This window comes from Rhea pennata, chromosome 1 (genome assembly GCF_028389875.1).
Source record: "Rhea pennata isolate bPtePen1 chromosome 1, bPtePen1.pri, whole genome shotgun sequence".
In the NCBI taxonomy this organism is placed as follows: Eukaryota; Metazoa; Chordata; class Aves; order Rheiformes; family Rheidae; genus Rhea; species Rhea pennata.
The window spans coordinates 47,346,146-47,364,840 of record NC_084663.1 but is presented as its reverse complement, the minus strand read 5'-3'; the positions used below and the strand labels follow the sequence as shown (position 1 = coordinate 47,364,840).

Genomic DNA, 18,695 nt, shown 5'->3' with positions numbered 1-18,695 from the left:
GTTGCTCTTTACCAGCTACAGCTGGTAAAATGAATAATATCTTACATTAAATAACAATTTACTTTTTTTCCTTTTTCAAGACATCAGGAATAGGATCAGATCAATATCGAAGAGAACAAGAGGTTCTAAAGGAAAATTTGAGACTATCTTCTGAAAATATTGAGCTAAGATTCCAGCTAGAGCAGGCCAAAAAAGATTTGCCAAGACTAAAGGTAATATCTCTGTAGTGAAAAAAAATTAAGGGGTTGCTTAAAAAGAAATGTACTGCCTTTTCTGTACATACTGTAAGTTTTTCATGGTTTACACGGGATATGGAAATTGAATTGTTGATAGAAACGATGAAAAATGTCATTGCAATTGGAAATTGCTTTCTATTTTCAGGGTAAACCTGTAATTTTATCATTCTTTACCTCAGTTTAAAATCTAAATATGTTGCTTATTACTTTAATCTTTTTAGGATCAAGTGAGTGACTTAAAAGAAATGTGTGAACTTCTCAAAAAAGAAAGGGCAGAAGTTGAGCGTAAGCTGGGCAGTGTTAGAGGGGTGAGTATTTTAACTGTATTATTCATCACAATTATAGGAAACTGAAATATGATAAATAACTATTTGATTAAAACTGTTTGGAATCAACCAAAAGCAGTCATGAATTGTTCTTACTTGTCTATTTTTTTGCATAGTGCTGTAATACAACAATGAAGATTTCAGCTAATAGGATCATTCAAAAGAATAAAGCTACATTATTAAATATTTGCAGGTTCATGGCCTTATTTTGTCATATGAAGTAAAAGTTACCTCTAGAAACACATTTGTTCCAAAAATAGGAATTACAGCCTTAGGAATGAAAGTTATATTCATTTATTTATGTTAATGCATATTAATGTAGTTACAGCTTTATGATTTAAAGGGTAGAATTTTGATTTGATGCAGATGTTATAAAGTGCAACTTCCTGATGGTGAAGTTTTTGTTTGTTTTTCTGTGTAAGATGAAGGTTAAATTTTACTTCAGTTACTCTTAGCTACATTAGTAAAGTGGTTGGTGTTTCAAAAGTTACAGGAAAAAATGTTTCAGCAGTGCTATCTCTCTCTTTAATGACTTTTCAAACTATTTGTGTGATATTTAAAGGAAGCAAACTTAAAAGCTTTTCTTAAGAGCTTTAGTGGCTCTTTCACTATACAAGGAGAATGAGTTCTGCTTCTTGAGAAAAATTACTTGATTTAGACTATCTTCAAGATTCTACTGAAGTATATTTTACATTCTTTTTCTCATATGCTGCACAGATTGTTTGTGTATCTGCCTACTTATGCAGTGGTCATTTTTGGATAAGGCAATTCAGTTTATAAAACTGCTTCCTTCAAAGGCCCTGGAGAGGCGGTGAATTCTGAATCTTCCACTGTTTTCAGGTGGAAGATCTGATCACCAAGATCTGATAAAAGCTTTTCTTTAACTCTGTTATGTACCATCACAAACCCCGCAAGCCCTCCAGTGCTTTTTAAAAAAATGAAGATTTTTAGATTTTGAATGAAGAATTTTAAGATGAAAATAAAGTCATTTTCACTTCCAAAACTTTATCACTATCTAGGTTTTATAGGCCTCCAGGTAGTAAAAGGTTCTATACTCTGGTCCCTACCTCTGTAGAAGGAAAAGGAGTTACTTTGAAGGCCGCAGAATGGAAAACAGCATCATCTTTAAATCATAATTACTGAGGAAAATAATTCCCATAAAGATGAGGAGGAAAATAAATGCATTTGAACTTTCTCTAACAGTTTTTCTATCTCCTAAATGAACACAGTGGAAGAAGAAAAATAGAGAAAATACAAGCTTTTTTTCATCTTTACATTTCGTGCAATAATAATGGATCAAATATTTTTCAGTCAGAACTGGATGTTCTGTAATCCCTCTGCACAGGAAATAATATGCAATTATTATAAGGAAATAAAAGAGAAGATAATTAATTCATGCTTTAACCTGCAATTCTACTTAAATCCAGTACAGGTATATGTTTCTCCTTCAAACTCCCAGACATTCATTACTTTCCTTTGCCTCAACCAGTATTAGCATTCAAGCAGTTTTAGGGTCAGCTGGATCAGGGAACTGCTCTACAAGAAAACCAAACTAAAAAAAAAAAATGTAATTTATTTTCTTAGTGTTTCATTTTAGTCCAAAACATACAGCAAATTTTGAGACTAAACTGCAGCTTGCTTATGTAACACAAGAAATTGAAGGACTGTGATGAAATTGAAGGAATATGATGACTTTTGGGATGAATATGCTGCTAGACGTTTTTGGGAGCTAAGTAGGCAAGAAACTTCAGGATTCAAGTCACAACACCTAAATGTAGTAACTATATTATGAATATAAGGCAATGGGGAAAAAAAATCACAAAATAAGATTGGAGTATGTCAAAACACTAACTTAGTGTTTACTTCATTATACTTTTTTATTTTTCCATTTTTTCCCCCCTATAGTTTGGTAGAAGTGGAAAGACAGTCCCTGAATTGGAAAAAACAATTGGTTTGATGAAAAAGGTTGTGGAGAGAGTCCAGAGAGAAAATGAAGACCTGAAAAAAGCTCAAGGCGTGGTTTCTAATGAGAAGTTACTCAGTCTTGAACAGGAAAATGAGAGGCTAAAGGTACTCATTTATCTTTAGTAACTATATGTAGATAGCAGTTTATATGCAGGTTAGTAGAAGAATTGAACAGCAAGCCTGTTGTTGACATTGATTGGCACAAAATTGTTTTTAAAATACCAGGTACGAAGCTTGTAGAACACAAAAGCAAAGCTTCATTTTGGCATAACATACTGCATAATTTATGTAATGGTATACTAGATGTTATGGTAATAATACACCTCCTGGAAAACTTTCTAGAAGTTTTATTTTAATGTGAGGACAGTGATTTTAGAAATAACTTTTATAGCTGAATGTTCAAACTGTATGATGGAAATAAAATGAACAATTGTTTAAGAGAAAGCACTGATAGCATAAAATATCTTTGAACACGTGCAGGATACATTTAACATAACATTTCATCACATATTTAAATGTGCACAGCAACTGTGCTATGCTTTAAAAATGCAAACATGATACTTTCTACTAAGCAATATAAATGAACTGTTTTAACACACTTTGATATTTAGTCTGAAGTGGAAAAAATGAAACATCATCTGGGGGACCACCTGAGTGTGCGTTATGAATCTAAAACCAAAGGCATGGAAAAAGCCATTACTGAAAATGAGAGGCTACGTAAAGAGCTGAAAAAGGTATGATCATTATATGCAACTGTCTGTTTGAATTAATTACTAGTTATGGTAAGTATCTTATTTTTTCCAAGTGGTTGATGTGGAATTGGCACATTTTTTTATATGGAGAGGAGTCCTCCGAGTAATAGACCAAGACAGGACTTTGAAGATGTAGTGCTAGTGATCTGGGATATACTGTTTGTACTCTAAATCAGCACTGACTCCATCAATTTAGATAATCCAGTTCTACCTATGACATTATGTATTTCGTTTAACTTCCCATTTTTATTTAACAATAGGAAGCTGATGCTGGAGAAAAACTACGAATAGCAAAGAGTAACTTGGAGGTATTAAATGAGAAGTTAACTATGCAGCTGGAGGAAACTATTAAGAGGCTAAATCTGGCTGAGAGCAGAGACCCTCAACTTGATGGAGCTGACAGCAAAAGCTGGAAATCATTTGTTACAAGAAGGTAGGGATTAAGAATGAAGTAGGTAAGATAAACACAAAGATTTCATTCATCTTTAAATATTAGCAAACAAATTAGACTCACTTTAATAATGCTGTCCTCTTTTGAAGCTATTTTATATCACTCTTACTTTAATCTCTGAAGAATATTTTACTATATATAATCAGCATACAGGTATCTGATGTGAATCCAGCAGGGATCTAGCTTCCTTAAGCATTGGCCTTGTTAGCTGGTTCTGTAGTCAAGCCAGTTACTTTTTTTCCTTTCTTCAGATCAGCTGCAGACTTCTGAATAGCTGGTCCCTCACTGCTTAAATATATTGAGAGTGTGCTTTTGGAATAATGTCTGTATTTTTGTCAAGAATAAAAAGTGAGTATTTCAGTACCTTACCACAAAGATGCCAATCTGAAAAAATACTAGACATCAGCAACCTAGTTCCACTTTTCCAGTGTTTGTACCCAGTTATGGCCATGTGAACATGCAGAGTTTGAGTTAGGAAGCACACTAGGATTTCTGTCCTCCTTGGAACATTCAGACATAGCCAAAAATCCTTATATGCTCTCTGGAGGCCCTGAAAGTTAATTGCAGTTAGCCAGTTGATTCTGTTATCTGTAGAAGGGAGTGAAGATACTAGCATTAGATCGTATTTTCTAATACTTAAAAAGTAGTGTGGGAATCAGTACTTTCTCATACTTCGATTTTATTTTTTTTATTTTTATTTTTTGGTAATAATAGTGGACTCTTACAACTCTGCACCAATCAGTTATCTCTTGTTCTAAAATTTTGGTATCATCACTGAGTGTGGAACAACCTGAAGAGAAGAATTCTGTGACACCAGTTTCTCCATTGCTACTTAGGCATGCAATATTTTTTCCTTTGTACTTCTGCAATTAGTTCAAATGTCTTGTTTATGACTACTTATTTATACAGGCTGGAAATCTTGACTCTAGAGCGCAAACAACTTCAGTCACCTTTTTTCTTTTTTTAAAAAAAAATTTTTTTTTACTGGAACCAAGCTGTTTAGTACTGTGCTCTGTGTTCTGTTTTTAGAAATATTTTGGGGAACAGTCACCCCAAAACCATTGCCAGTCCAAAAAGCAATGGGAAGTTAAAAAACCTCTTGTGCTGGCTTATCTAACAGAGGGACACGGAACTGAAAGAATGTTTATGCTGTTAAGCAAAATAATCAGTCTGTCTCCTACATAACACTGGAAGAAAGTAAGTTTTCTTGGGACTGGACAGGCAGATGCACTTCTGCCAGGATTCCTGGATGACCTCAAGGGGAAATAAGCTGCAAGAGCTGTCATGTTGCACAAAGTTGGAATGTGCAAAAACAGAACCTCTGACAGCAACCTTGTGACAGAAAATCTGCTGGACATGAGAGATTTCTCTGATTTCATCTTAGGTGAGGTGACTATGGAACTTTAATCTGATGTCCATGATTTTGCCCAATTCCAGTCTTGCAGTCTCCTGTAGAAGTTCTGATGCTTCTCTGACATGGTGCTGAGCCATTTCACTTCACTGAGCCTTTAGAAAGGCATTTTTTTCCATCATCACCTTCCCCAGTTATTCAGTGAGTTAAAATGCCTTTATATAAGGTCAGATGACAGCCATAGTCAGTGCAAGGAAGGGAGAAAAGACTGCTGCCAGCTACAGAAGGAGGACAGCAATATCCAGTGAAGAAGGCAGGTCCTTAGCAGTTGTTTAGCAATTTGAATACAGTTTTTCAGTTCTTCACCTATTTTAAAAACACCTGTTTTTGGTTCTACTTAATTGATGCATGTGAGATTATATATGCACTTACTTACTCACAATAGTTGAAATAGTACAAAAACTTCTATTTGCATTTACTTTAACATAGTTTGAGTTAAATGTGATTTTAAAGAAAGTGAGTAACATTGAGACATTACTAACCTAGGGAAATTTATTCGGATGCCTTAACACCTAATCCACCTCATCAGCACACCCTCCAAAGCATTTATGGGGTAATAGTGTCCTTGATAGGGTAGACAGAAGTGTCAATCTGAGTGATACTTGGGAAGGTTCTTTTGCAGGTAGGAAGATGTTGGAGAGTGTATAGCTATCTGAAAACATGCTTCAGATTGGAGATTAGACTAAATAACCTCCAGAGGTGCCTTCTAACCAACATTTGTGTGATTCTACAAGTCTCTGTAAGTCTCTGTTTCTATAAAAGGTTAGATTTTGCTCTAATCTTTTTCTTTTCCTAAAATATTCCTATTATTAGAATGCATGAAACTAAGATGAAGGAATTGGAAACTGATATTGCTAGAAAAGATCAAAGCATTACTAACCTTAAACAGCTGCTTCAAGAGGCAACAGAACGTGAACACAATGCTGATAAAAACTTACAAGATTTAAAAGAACAAGTGAGTAAAACCTAGCCAGAATGCTGATAATAGATTACCTAGTATTAATTAATTTCTTTGTAATGCCTGTATTGGTACTTTTTTTCCTCTAATGAATGTTTTATAGGGTTTTTTTTTTTTTCATTCTTAGTTGCCATAATTGTACATCTGCATATTTAAAGCCTCATATTATTCATGATGTTTACTACATATTGTCAATATATATTCTTGACTTGAAGTCATAAGGGAAAATGAGATGTTTTCTATAGGTTTTTTTTCATTATTATTGTTTCATTGATCATATCAAAGCTTGTAGGTGCAGATGCTTCAATCGGTCTTAAAATCTTAAAATCGCATGGAGTTGATGAATTGCAAAATCAGGTACCTTTGATACATCTTTTTAAACTTTGACCTTTATGTATGTGTTACCACTCTTGAGCAACACGCTTTCCAGTTTCTTTTGTGCCTCAAATACTGAGGAAGGATGCGTTCAAGGTTAACTCCATTTCAAAAAAAAATAAAGACTGTTAAATAAAGACAAATCCCTACCATTTTGGGTAGTAATAGAACAAAAGTCTGTTACCAAAAGTAGCCTTATGAGAGGTCATAAATTAAGATATCTTTGCATTCAAAAGCCATACATAGTCTCATATTTAAACCATTTAAGCTTTTCGCTCCTTCATCTTCTATTGGAAGGCACATGCAGAATCTAATACCTGCTCTGGTTAGGGATATCCTTAATTGATGGCTGCAGGCCATTTATAGTTCATTAACTCATTTGTTTTTGTATCACAAAACAGCAGACTTCTAGTATCATATTTATAAGGCAATTTAGACACCTAGGTATGCAAATAAGTATGTCAGTAGGATTTTTAAAGCAACTAAATGATTGAGGTATATCACTTCCTTAAGCATATCTATAAATTATGTCTTTTTTTTTTTTTTTACCTATGTATCTTTGTAAATCTAGTTTTTGATTATTTTCTGTCCACCCTTCATGAAATATGCAGCATTTATCTATACTATCTTTAAGAGGATTGTAGATAATTAGAAAGCTTTATAGAAACTGTCAGTTTGATTTTTTTTTCTGCAATAAATCTAATACTTAGTTATACAGTTTTTTCCCAATTTATTTTATCAATTTATACTAAATAGAATTTAAAAACTCCATCTGAACTGTAGTATCTGTAGATAAAATTTTCAAAGTAAGAGTTTCTTACTTTTTCTTTTAAGATTGAGCTTCTCAAACATTTCTGTGAAGGTGCTAGGACAGAGGAAGGCCTCACCAAAGAACTTCAACTTTTAAGGTAATGTAGTTTAAAAAAAAAGTCCTGAGCCAATGTACATGAAATTAGAATGATGAGAAAACAGCCATTACACTAGTTTTTAGTTATATATTTTATATTAAAAAGTTATGTTATAAAATTATTCTAAAATTACTTTATATTACAGATTAACTAATAATCAGTTGGAGAAAGAGAAGGCAGAACTAGCTCACCAGGTGGAAGTTTACAAGCTACAAATAGACACAAATACAACTGAAGGCGCTGCAGCTGGTAATCAATTTCAACACCTAAAATAAAGATTCTTACTGTGTTTTGGGCCTAAGACCCTTTTTGCTTAATACATGTGCAAGATGAAAATAAATATACAGAAGTATTATTTGAACTATGTTAATGCCAAAATAGCATAATTTGCAGGAGAATAAGGTCTTGGATATTTTTTAAGTACTTACAAACATTTCTTTATAAAAATCTTATTATTGCTCGGTTGTGGAAGTTTTTTATATATTTTGAATGAGAAGCTGAATTTTTTTTAAGATTCTTCTTTCTGAAAGGATGCACATTTTCATGGTACCATTTACTTCAAAATCTCAGGCTGCTTTTAAAATTTCAGTCATTTATTACAACTCTCTTGCCTATTGCTCTTGCCATGGGTTCTAAGCTCCCAGAGAATAAGTGACTTACAGGTATCACCTGTTAGGGATTTTGAGCCACACAAGAAATTCAAAATCATGGTTTGCTCTAGTTCATGAGCCCTGGAATTCACAGTCTAGTATACTGTACACTTTGTAATCATGTAGCAATAAACATGAGCAAAAATTCTGTTAATAGGAACTAAAGGCAAAGCTCTGGGCATTTCGTATGCTACACTGCCAAGCTCCTTTAAAGGAGACTCTCCCAGAAGTGATGTGAGTAGTACCTGCAGAATCATGTAAAGTAGAAAAATATACTATGGTCTAATTAGTATTTTCATTTTTAATATTCTAAAGTTAGCTTTTGACTCTAGAAAAAGAGACATTTTTATCTGTGATAGGTAAGGTTTTTTTCTACTCCCTACCTGGTTTTAAGTTGGCACTGTAAGTGCCCAACTCAGTAAAAAAGTGAGACTGTTGCCCTAAAACATTGGTAGAAATCAGCAGGAAAGCAAAAAAGAAGGAAGAATGATTTTGCTGTGCTTTTTCTAAATGAAAGAAAGTAACAGAAAAGGACATGTGAACGGGTCCTGAAGGTAAACTAATCTTTAAGTCTGTTGTCAGATACTAGCTCTAGAAACAGTTAAAGACTTAGCAGGCATTAGTTCTATTGAAAGGATGCATAAAGCTTTGATATCCCTATGGAAAGGAGAGCAAGCAAATATGGGAGGCCTTGGAGAGCTCCATAGAGCAGCATGTTGCCATTAGCAGAAAAAGTATCACAACTGAAATAACAAGAAGTAACTTAAACTACACTATATCCAAATCTCATGCCTTTAATTCAGAAAAAAAAGCATGCCTCATTTCTAAGAAGTGCTCTAACAGGCTGACCACTGATTCAGAGGCCAGTACTACATTCAGTCATAGGATTTAGACTTGTCTTGTTTAGACAACAGGAACTAAAGAGAACCCTAGATTACCTGAGCCTGTTGTGGTGGTGGTGGTTGTTCAAAACCAGGCTTGCACATTAACTGTCTCAGCTTGTGGGAGATGCTGAGTTGTTTTAACAAAATTCCATTATCTTACATTTCTTTAATTATCATTTTTGTAGGAGATAATGAAATTGTAGATAAGAATAAAAATGACAAACTAATGACAGAAGTAGCTGATCTCCAGACACAACTGAGAGCCTCCGATCTGGAAAATCAGCAATTAAAGGTGAGTTGTAAGGATCATGCCATCCTATGCAAGATAACGAGTAAAATTATGAGCAACTAGAAATATCTGTTTAATACCTAAACTAATAGTGAAACATAAGACCTAGAAATCAGCTGTCATTTATGAAGCCTACTTTGTACTTTATGAATTTGCTGTTACTGGGTAGATTTTTCTGTTTGTAGAGTGACAACATTCCCATTCTAATCCCTTAGCCTATTAAGGAAAAAAATAGATTTCAGTAGTAGCTTTGTTGCTATTTCCTAAGTTCTAGATAGAGGTATGTGAAATTTATGTTTTAAGGTAGTACTACTTTATTCTTTTTAATAGGAAGAAATAAAAAAGCTGAGAAAAGAACTAGACAACTTTGACCCTTCCTTTTTTGAAGAAATTGAGGACCTGAAATATAACTACAATGAAGAAGTGAAAAAAAATATTATCTTGGAGGAAAGATTAAAACAGCTTTCTGAGGATTTTGGTATTCATGTGGATATTTCAGCCAATGTTTCTGGTGATGAGGCTCATGTTTAATAATCTCCATATCAGTGCAGAAATAAATAATGAATAGTATGTAATTGCCCAGAATTTATCTGTTTTCATCCTGGTATCATAGAAGTCTATTAAGGTTGCAATAGTTTGGCACATACCTAAGACTGCATAACTGGATTAATGTGATCAGTCATATTTATCTCTACTAGTCGAAACAAAACCAGTCTTACTTCCCCCACCTTGTTTATGCTTTAATGAAGAACAGTAATTCTGAGGATACACTGTTACCAGAAGTCCAAGGATTCCATTCAACTTAAAAGTTCATATGCTCTTGAAACAAGCCAAGTGTGCTAAGTTTCAGATCAATAAAAGTACGTAATTTGTTCTTGCTAGATGCTAGCAGTAGATATCGTGCCTGTGGACTCACGGTTACTGTGCTGGTTGTCTCTGTTCTTATTTCATTGGTTATTTTCTACCTCTATTTCATAAAATCCAAGAATGAAGCTGTGAAAATACGTGTGTAGTGTTTCAGCCAAACTAACTGTATTTTTGTAGATAAATGTACAGTTGCTTCATAATTTTTTTTAGTTTTTTTGTATAGCTGGATGTATACTTTCATAATACAGACAAAAATAAAGCCCACTGAAACCGCTGTGTATACTCACTTTTATTATTTGCCATCTTTTGCAAATACTTAACATGTTGCCCTTGATAAACAGTTTCCTAATTTAGATGCAGTCATAAAAGGAATATTTTTAGGTCAGGTCATGCCTCTAGTTACAAATGACTTCAAAATAAAATTAGTATACTTTCTACTGTTTACACTGATTTCTTTTTCCTTTTTTCTTTTTTTCTTTTTTTGTCCCAAAATAGCAGAAATACGTGCAAGGTATAGCTTGAGTAAGCTTTCAAGTACCAACATAATGCTGCAGTTCATCAGTTAAATAATACAGTGAAAAGTATTCACCCAAGAAAAAAACTTTGCAACTTAAATTATCACATTTCAGACCTAATTCTGGTCCCAACTGAAAGCTGCCTTTCACTGAGAAACACCTAGATCCTATATCTGAATTCTAAATGTAACAGTGTTCTAAATATATTTAAAGAAATGCAACCTATGAAACCTTTACAGTTGACTGTATTCATTAAATAAGCTACTAGGACCAGCCAGCGTTAGAGAACATACTTCTTGCACTTAACTGTAACAGTTTCAAGAAATAGGTTCAAAAGCTAAAGATTTTTCAAAACTGTGTATTAAGCATGCTGAAAGCTAGATCTGTCTGCTGTGAATGTCACATTTCTTTTTGTGAGATAGTTTTGCATAAATGACTAATGAGATAGGCTAGCTAGCCTATTACCTAAGCAACAAGATGCTTTGTTAAGAAGTCTCTGTGATAAACAAAAATAAGAGTAATGCAGCACGTATGGCAATGAACTTAAAAGGCAGAAAAATACTTCAGGCATCAAACTTGATATCTTTAAGTCCATCAAATCTTTGACCATCAAGCTTTGAAAAATAGTGAAACAAACTCTTTGGTTCAAAGTCACAGTCATATTTAGTTCTATTAAAAGAAATGACAACAGGCTGAGAATTCAGGTATGTCTCTGCAATTGGCCAGCGTAAACCAAGATGATGGCGATGGAGCTAAAATAAAAGAAATAAGATCAGTTTAGATTGCAATGTAGTAACCTAACAGTAGGGAACGGTATGACTCTAGGATCCCTTGCATTAGGTTACTTATTATCCATTAGTGTTAGCCATCATTTTAATGATTAACAAAGAATCACAAAAGGCAAACTAGAAACCAGGTGTCCTCCTCAGCTTCAGAAATGACATTAAACTTGCCAATTAATCAAAGATCACATTCTTATTAACAATACTTGTTTTATAAGAAGTTAAAAGAAGTTTTAAAATGTTGAGTGAATCCTACACAAACATGCAATATAACCTTTTTATGTTCTCAATTACTTTAAACTATTAGCATAATGTAGATAATGAAAAAAAATGAGTATCTTTTCATTGTAGTGATCACCGTTCAATGGCTTGACTAATTCTGCTGTCACCCAATTTCCTAGGAGAATGTATACTATAGTAAAGAATTTGGAAAACAAAGCAAAGGTAAATGGTAAGACACAACCAGCTAATATAAATTATTATAGCACTTTCTGATTCAGCACTAGTATTTTTCATTAACTATTATTAAAACTAGCTTAAGTCTTAAAAATTACAGATTGCAATTTGCTAAAGCAAAACACGAGCAGCTTGTAGTGTATCTCCATATTCCCACTACAAAACAAAACTTTAATAGGTGCTAGAATACCAGAGCTTTACCTTGAAAGATAGGTACTCTGGAAAACTGGATCCAGCAGGCCATTGTTCATTTGCTTTCTGAATATGACTGGACATCAACACTTTACATTAAGAACATCATCATAGCATTTATACACAAATAGACTTTTTGAAAACACTGAGATAAGAAAATTAATTGAGGTTGTCACATCCTAATTCTTCTGTCTCAAGATACCTAGGAGTAATTTTTTCACCTAAACATAAGTAGTGGTAGATATTGTTTTAATATATGTAAAAAAATTTTTTTTAAAACAACATTTACTGAGTTGGTTTTTAAAAGAGTTTTCTGTTGGGGACTTTCAAGCTGATTTCTCCATGTCCATCTATGTTTACCTTGATTAAACACCCGTCGTTGCAGTGCCAGACAATTCCTTCAACTTTACCCTCACTGCAGCCTTCAAACCAGGACAATATATCATTTTGTTTCAAAGCAGGTGGATTCTTTATTTCAAATGCTCCATGTGGTACAAGAAGATGTACAGGCTGTTTCTTGCTTCCTAATCCTATGTTAAAAGAAACAAAAAGCCTTCCTGCTAGTCATGTATAACAATTTGAGCTAAGATTTTCCTTGCTTCTGCTACTACAGCTATATTAAAAGCACTCTATAAGGGTAGATTTCTGTTAAATATGGCAGTTTGCGCTGCCTAGATATCTAAGTATTAAATGTAGCTGTGGTCTTCTCATGTAACATTTTAAATCTATATAAAATATATAAACAGAGGGATTATACAGTTGTCTATTTTATCCTCATGCTCACCACATCAACCAAAAGCCACTAGCTAAATTCTTTTTGCTTCAGATCACGGGCCACAGACAAACATCTTAGTTTCTGAAAACCTAGTGTATATTTTCTTATGAATACCAATTAATACTTAAGATAGGCCGCTAACAAATATATTGCCTCATGGCTGACTGATGCTAGTCGTCTTCTAAAAACAAAGTTAGCAAATTTTTTTGTTGCAGTTCCTTCAATTTCTAAGAAAATGCTTAGACCGGATACTACCATTTTTCCTTTCCATCCTTGCACATTATCCTAACAGCGAAGTTCAGAAGTAAAAACTCACTTATGCACAAACCTAATTATTTTTTGTTATATGTCTTTTAAACAGAGAAGTCATAACCACAATGTAGCTTAAGCTATGTTTCCTTGAACAGTATTTGTAATATTTCATAATTAAAAACATCTGCAGCTCATGACTAACTCCAGGGATTCAAAAAACAATGGCTGCATAAAACTTTATATTTTAATAGATGAAATAGCATCAAGGAAGCAATAAGAAAAAAAGGCCAAAAGAAAACACCAAAAGATAATTAAAAGATAATTAAAAAAAAAGGTAATATTTAATAAAACTTTCCTGATCAGAATTCTTTTCTGGGAAATTCTCATTAAAAATGAACTGCGTATCATTAAGAGGTCTGGAAAGTACAATAAACATTAGTTCAAACCGTGTCTTAATTACTGAGAAAGCTTACTTCTTCAACAGTATAGCTCTTTTCCCTGTCAGATACCAGATACAGCTCTATGTCAATACAGCTGAGAAACCAGTTTCAAGTATGGCATGAGTGTTTTTCTCTAGCTACACACATGCAAAACTGAGGTTTACCTTGCACTTTTGTATAAAGAAGGCTATCTTTATATAGAAGCTTATACTGTTCTTTGCAAGAATAACACCACTCCTCTTTGCTGAAGGACTAAAGCAAAGCATCTCTATAGTAACTCCCAAAGAACACACAAGAGGTGTAACAGGCATGAATAGACTCATGACTACTCAGCTTTCTAAGGGTATTTTAGGTGCCATCCTGTGAGCACTCCTTCAGCTACTCCTTTCTCTCCTTTAAAGAGGTTGCATTACTAGCTTAGAACATACACCTTTTTTTGTTAGACAAAATCCTATATTCTTCAATCAAAAATATTACTCAAGACAAAAGTATTCAACAACAAATCATACTTACCATATGGATTTGCATTAATATTAGTTCCAATAAGCTCCAGTGTTTGTTCTAAAAGGTCTGATAATGGCACTGGACTGATTTCCAGAAGCCCAGGGTCAGCATGGTGCTTCAGTACCAGTGCTATTTCAGCATCGTAGTTTATAACAGATGAGTGCCAGCAATACTGTTTACTATTTTTCTCCACAGGCACCCACCCTATGAGAAAACATTGTATTTTACCAAAGTAAATGTATAAATTTATCAAATGCTTATTAGTACATGCATTAAAAATCAGTTATTTTAATTATAAACTGAAAGAGCAACAGGAAAAACTCTGCTGTATCTCTGAAAAAGGTCAAAGGAACTTAAAAATGATAACTATGATTTCAGCTGAAGTTTTTTCTAAGACTGTACAGTTAATTGTCATAGGTAATTATTTTCACTGTATCAAAACAAAAGCTTACTGAAAAGTGAACAAATGATACTCAGTTACTGTTTGCCAAATATGTTACTACTACATGTAACTCAAGAACTAATTCTCATTCACTTCAAAACATTCTTTTTTCCATTTTAATTGTGCTATACCAAACATACCTGGCATATGTCCATTTTCATCAGGCAAAGGATTCCCATTAGCGAACTGTATTTCCTTTGCTGGAATCCAGCAATCTGGAACAGACTTGAAATCCTCTTCAATATTCCAAACAAATTCTGAATACATAAATGTGACATTTAGTTTTTTGGCAAACGGTTAGCCAATTTTACATTTTGATCCTATTTCAATGTATTAAAATACCATAATGTGATCTAAACTTTTTTGTAAAGGTAACAGTCCCAGTTACTTTGTACAAGCACCAATGCTTGGCATATTCTGGCAGTCTAGAATTAGGATGGTTTAAAGTAGCATTAAAACCTTTGAGAAGTTTAAAAATTCAAAACTAACTCAGATTCAGAAATAACTGCATAAATTGCCAACATTACAGTTAAACTAGAGCAAGAGAAGTAACGTTAAGAACGACATTAAATTAGGCAGTAGGATCACTGACATTTTCAATATTAGATCAGAAATGTTTAACAACTGAAATACCTACATTACCAAAGCAGGAAAGAGATCTTCACTAACCTTTGCAATCTTCTAATGAATACAAGAATCGTTTAAACCTTTTTTCAGCTTGTTTGTTGGGTTTTCTATCCAATCTGGCCCATAGGTATGGCTGCCCTAGAGATCCCAGAGGAACAAAACCAGCAGTTACTTAGGTAACACTACTCTACATAGTACTGAAACTGACTATATGAAAAGTAAAATATCAATTTTCTTCTGTCATTGGAGAAAATTTACTATCAGAAGATACTATTTGAATTAATATATTAATTATTGCATATAAATCTAAAATCTATTTGTAGAATCTCACCTACCTTAATACTAAGTTTTCTTACAATTCTGGGCAAAGGCAAGAACAGACTACCTCAATGATGCAATGAATCATAGTATTCTAATTTCTTTCAAACCTCCCTCTCTTCTTTTAATCCTCCGCAAGGAAATTAAACATCTGTTATATAAATTCTAGTGTACAAGAAAGGTTTAATGATTGAAAATGTTGAACTGGAATAGCCCAGTGCCTTGCTTTGCAAGTAATTTTAAACTCCATGTATGCAGTTGACTAAAATCCGTAACAACTTTGTACATATCTACAAAATTGCACTTACAGTAACTATAACTTTATAGTCAAGCTGTTTTAATTAAAAAGTTGAATTTCCCAACTGCTGTAATCCAGGAAAAAATAAAATAAAGGTGAAAACGAAGCAAAACATGAGGCTACCAGACAACATGAAAAATAAGCATATGCATCTTCCATATTACCTTTGTAAGTAGTTACATAACAGCAGGTTCCATCCACCTTTTCAGTAGGAATTGCATTGTATATATCCGCATCTAACGCCTTTCGATTTATAGTTTCAGTTGCCAAAACTTTAAATGGCTGAAAAGAAGACAGGTATTTTAAATCCTAATCATTGATAAGCCTTGTAATCATGGATTCTTGCTTGTTACAGTTGGCCTTTACAAAGTCAGTACTATACATTTAAATTCCTAGTACTACCTAAATACACCATTATTTCTTCAAAACGTTTGTTTGGAAAACGCCCTAAGGCAAAAAAAAAACAAAGGCCGTCTACTTGCAAACTATTTCCCCTTCTCCATTCTTGACTAATATTTAGATGACCTTGCCATTCCACTTTAAATAGTGCCTACAATGAGAAGGGTTCCAGTCCAACATGTAAAAATTTTTTAATTTGACTTCCTGCACTACTATGGCAATTGAAATTCATCATGTATTTCATGACTATTTGCTCCCAACTTTTAGTTTGGAGTTGAAAGTCTGTAGCAGTTGTGCAATACATGTTAGTGTTAATGCTTAAAAAAAAAAAAGTTAGCGCAATACATAGATCAGTGGGATGCAACGTGGGATGCATCCCAATATCAAATATTTAATGTCAGTGTTGTCAACTAAGTGTTTTTCTCCTTAAAAGAGGAAATGAATAAGTGATCTGGGAATCTGTAACTATTTCAAATTTCTGTGAGGTATACGACTTAGTTTTAATAGGACTTCAATAAGATTTTAATAGGGTTTCAATGAAAACATGTTATCATTTGTGTTTAGGTTAAAATATTTTTCTGTATAATAATCATTCATCCTTCTCTCCCTAATGAATTCTGAATTATAAGCTCTTCCAATCAGTCTTTTTCTCCTGCTGGCAACACAGGAGAAATGCCCTTCTCTTGTAACAACCTCTGAACACCATCCATAGAAATGAGAACTGTCTTCCTGCTTTGCTTTACATTACATAGCCATCTTACATTTTAGCAATCAGATCTCATAGCATATAGATGAAGATAGTATTTTCAGGGTAGGAAAAAAAACATTTTTCTTGGTTTTCCCAGCACCCAGCGTTGGTTTCACCCCTAGCAGCCAGGAAGTCGGTCCCTAAAAGAAAGGGAGGTGAGGGTGGGGGTTATAAAGAAGGACGCTTGTTGCTCCCGGCGAGGTTCCACGCAGGAGGATTTCACGCAGCGAGGCCGGTCACGCGGCCTCTGCCGCTCCCCACGCTCCGTGAGCGCGCGCGGCAAAGCCCGGCTCAGCGCCGGGACGCGCTCCGTGGGCAGGGAGCGCAGCCGGGCAGAGCCCGCGCGTCCCCTCCTTCCCCCCTGCACCGCCCGGGGACCAGACCTGGCCCCTGCCGCCAGGGAGGCCCGGCCCGGCCCGGCCCGGCCCGGCCCTGCCCGCCGTCCCGCTCGGGCCCCGGAGCCGCGCCGGCCACCTGTCGCTCCCGCTTGGCCGAAGGCTCCTCCTTCACCTCGGTCACGAACAGACATGGCACCTTCTGCTGCACCGAACCCTTGCGGCTCATGGCCGCACCGCGCTCCCAGCCCAGCCGAGGGCCACGCCGCGCCTGCGCCCCGCCACGGCGGCCGGCGGCGGCGGCGGCGGCGGCGGGAGCGACAGGCTGCCGCCTCCGTCAGGCAGGAGGGTGGCGCCGCCGCCGCTCCCCGCCTCCGCGCCCGGCCGCCGCCGCGGCGCCTGCGGAGCGGAGCGGGGCCGGGCCGGGCCGCCATGGCGGGCAGCGCCGCCCCCGCCGGCAGGGGCCGGAGGCCGCGCGGGCGGCGGCCGTTGGCCACGGCGGCCGTTGGCGCCGCTGCGCGTTGGTCGCTGCTGCGCGTTGGTCGCTGCTGCCCGTCTCTCCCCGATGCCCTACGCGGCCTTTCCCCACGCTGTTCATTTTCTGTTATTTCATTTTCATATTTGCAGGCCGCTCCGTAGCTGGATCTTGGGCATGGATAGTCTGTCACCAGGCGTGACAGACTATCGGGCACCCTCTGTGCCCGATTTTACCTCCGTCGGGCCAAATCCGCCCCCCCCCCGGCTTTGGTACTGGAGCTCGCTGCGTTTGTATTGCAACGTCTGAATTAATGCTTCCCGGCCATGCCCTCTTCTATGGCTCATTTAGGTGTAGCCACATAGCTACAAGTAGCTTCAATAGGCTTTGGCAACGTTAATATTTTCTCGCTTGTACTCATTTCTGCCTGCTGGTAATCCGTTGTTCATCACCTTAATATTCCCTCGTTTTCTTTCTCCTGCGCGCTGAAGTCAGATGTGGGGCTCACACAACTCTCTTGGAGCCTTTTCACATCGTTTCTGTATTTAAAGCCCTCACGAGGAATACCAGACTCGACCCCAGAAGGCAATTTCCTTGTGTACTAAGGTAAAGTCCATCCTTTATAAATGACCTTAGTGAGAAAGTTGCAGTCATCAGGCATCCCAGTATTTTCCCTTGTAATGCTAGTCTGTGGGGCATCTGTTGGTACTCAGGTTAATAATCTCCGTATAGAAACTGAGAGGATTCCAGTTGTTTAAAGTTCCTCATATATAGTATAAAGTTCCTCCGCTAGCTGGGGTGTAGTCGCTGTCAAGCCAGTTTTATAGCAGCATTTGTCCCCGTGCGGTCACCTTGTCGCTGGCAGATCAGCAGTAGTACTCTGAGTACACCCTGGCAATAAGTCCATCCATTTTGGGGGGCAGGAAATGCCTCGGTCACACGCTTGCTGATGTTAGTATGAATCTTGAGTCCTTTTTTGCCTTTTATCTACAAATCCTACTGTGTAGTTCTCTACATCTCCTGCACCTTTACTACTCTTTAAACTATGGCATCCTTATTGAGTGA

At 36.1% G+C, this 18,695-nt stretch overlaps 2 protein-coding genes across 6 annotated transcripts in view; one reads left to right on the top strand and one right to left on the bottom strand.

The window, feature by feature from the left end:
• CEP290 (centrosomal protein 290) overlaps positions 1-10,346 on the top strand; it is a 53,201-nt gene extending 42,855 nt beyond the window's left edge. For 2 of the 5 annotated variants that reach the window (XM_062584920.1, XM_062584913.1), the window contains 11 exons: positions 81-212; positions 458-544; positions 2,468-2,632; positions 3,139-3,261; positions 3,540-3,712; positions 5,955-6,096; positions 6,385-6,456; positions 7,309-7,382; positions 7,528-7,631; positions 9,102-9,208; positions 9,536-10,346. In XM_062584920.1, the coding sequence (XP_062440904.1) occupies positions 81-212; positions 458-544; positions 2,468-2,632; positions 3,139-3,261; positions 3,540-3,712; positions 5,955-6,096; positions 6,385-6,456; positions 7,309-7,382; positions 7,528-7,631; positions 9,102-9,208; positions 9,536-9,736 (1,380 nt within the window). In that variant the 3' untranslated portion in view covers positions 9,737-10,346. Of the gene's footprint in view, positions 1-80; positions 213-457; positions 545-2,467; positions 2,633-3,138; positions 3,262-3,539; positions 3,713-3,981; positions 4,076-5,763; positions 5,895-5,954; positions 6,097-6,384; positions 6,457-7,308; positions 7,383-7,527; positions 7,632-9,101; positions 9,209-9,535 lie in introns of those variants that run through there. The other 3 variants (XM_062584930.1, XM_062584949.1, XM_062584940.1) reach the window with 3 other exon arrangements.
• Positions 10,347-17,447, bottom strand: RLIG1 (RNA 5'-phosphate and 3'-OH ligase 1). Its single transcript, XM_062584962.1, has 7 exons — positions 17,295-17,447; positions 15,838-15,955; positions 15,100-15,195; positions 14,571-14,687; positions 13,998-14,192; positions 12,378-12,547; positions 10,347-11,339 (listed from the first exon to the last, which is right to left on the bottom strand). Exons 1-7 carry the CDS (start codon positions 17,382-17,384, stop codon positions 11,151-11,153), a joined length of 975 nt encoding a protein of 324 aa, XP_062440946.1. The 5' UTR covers positions 17,385-17,447; the 3' UTR covers positions 10,347-11,150.
• Positions 17,448-18,695: the final 1,248 nt, after the last annotated feature.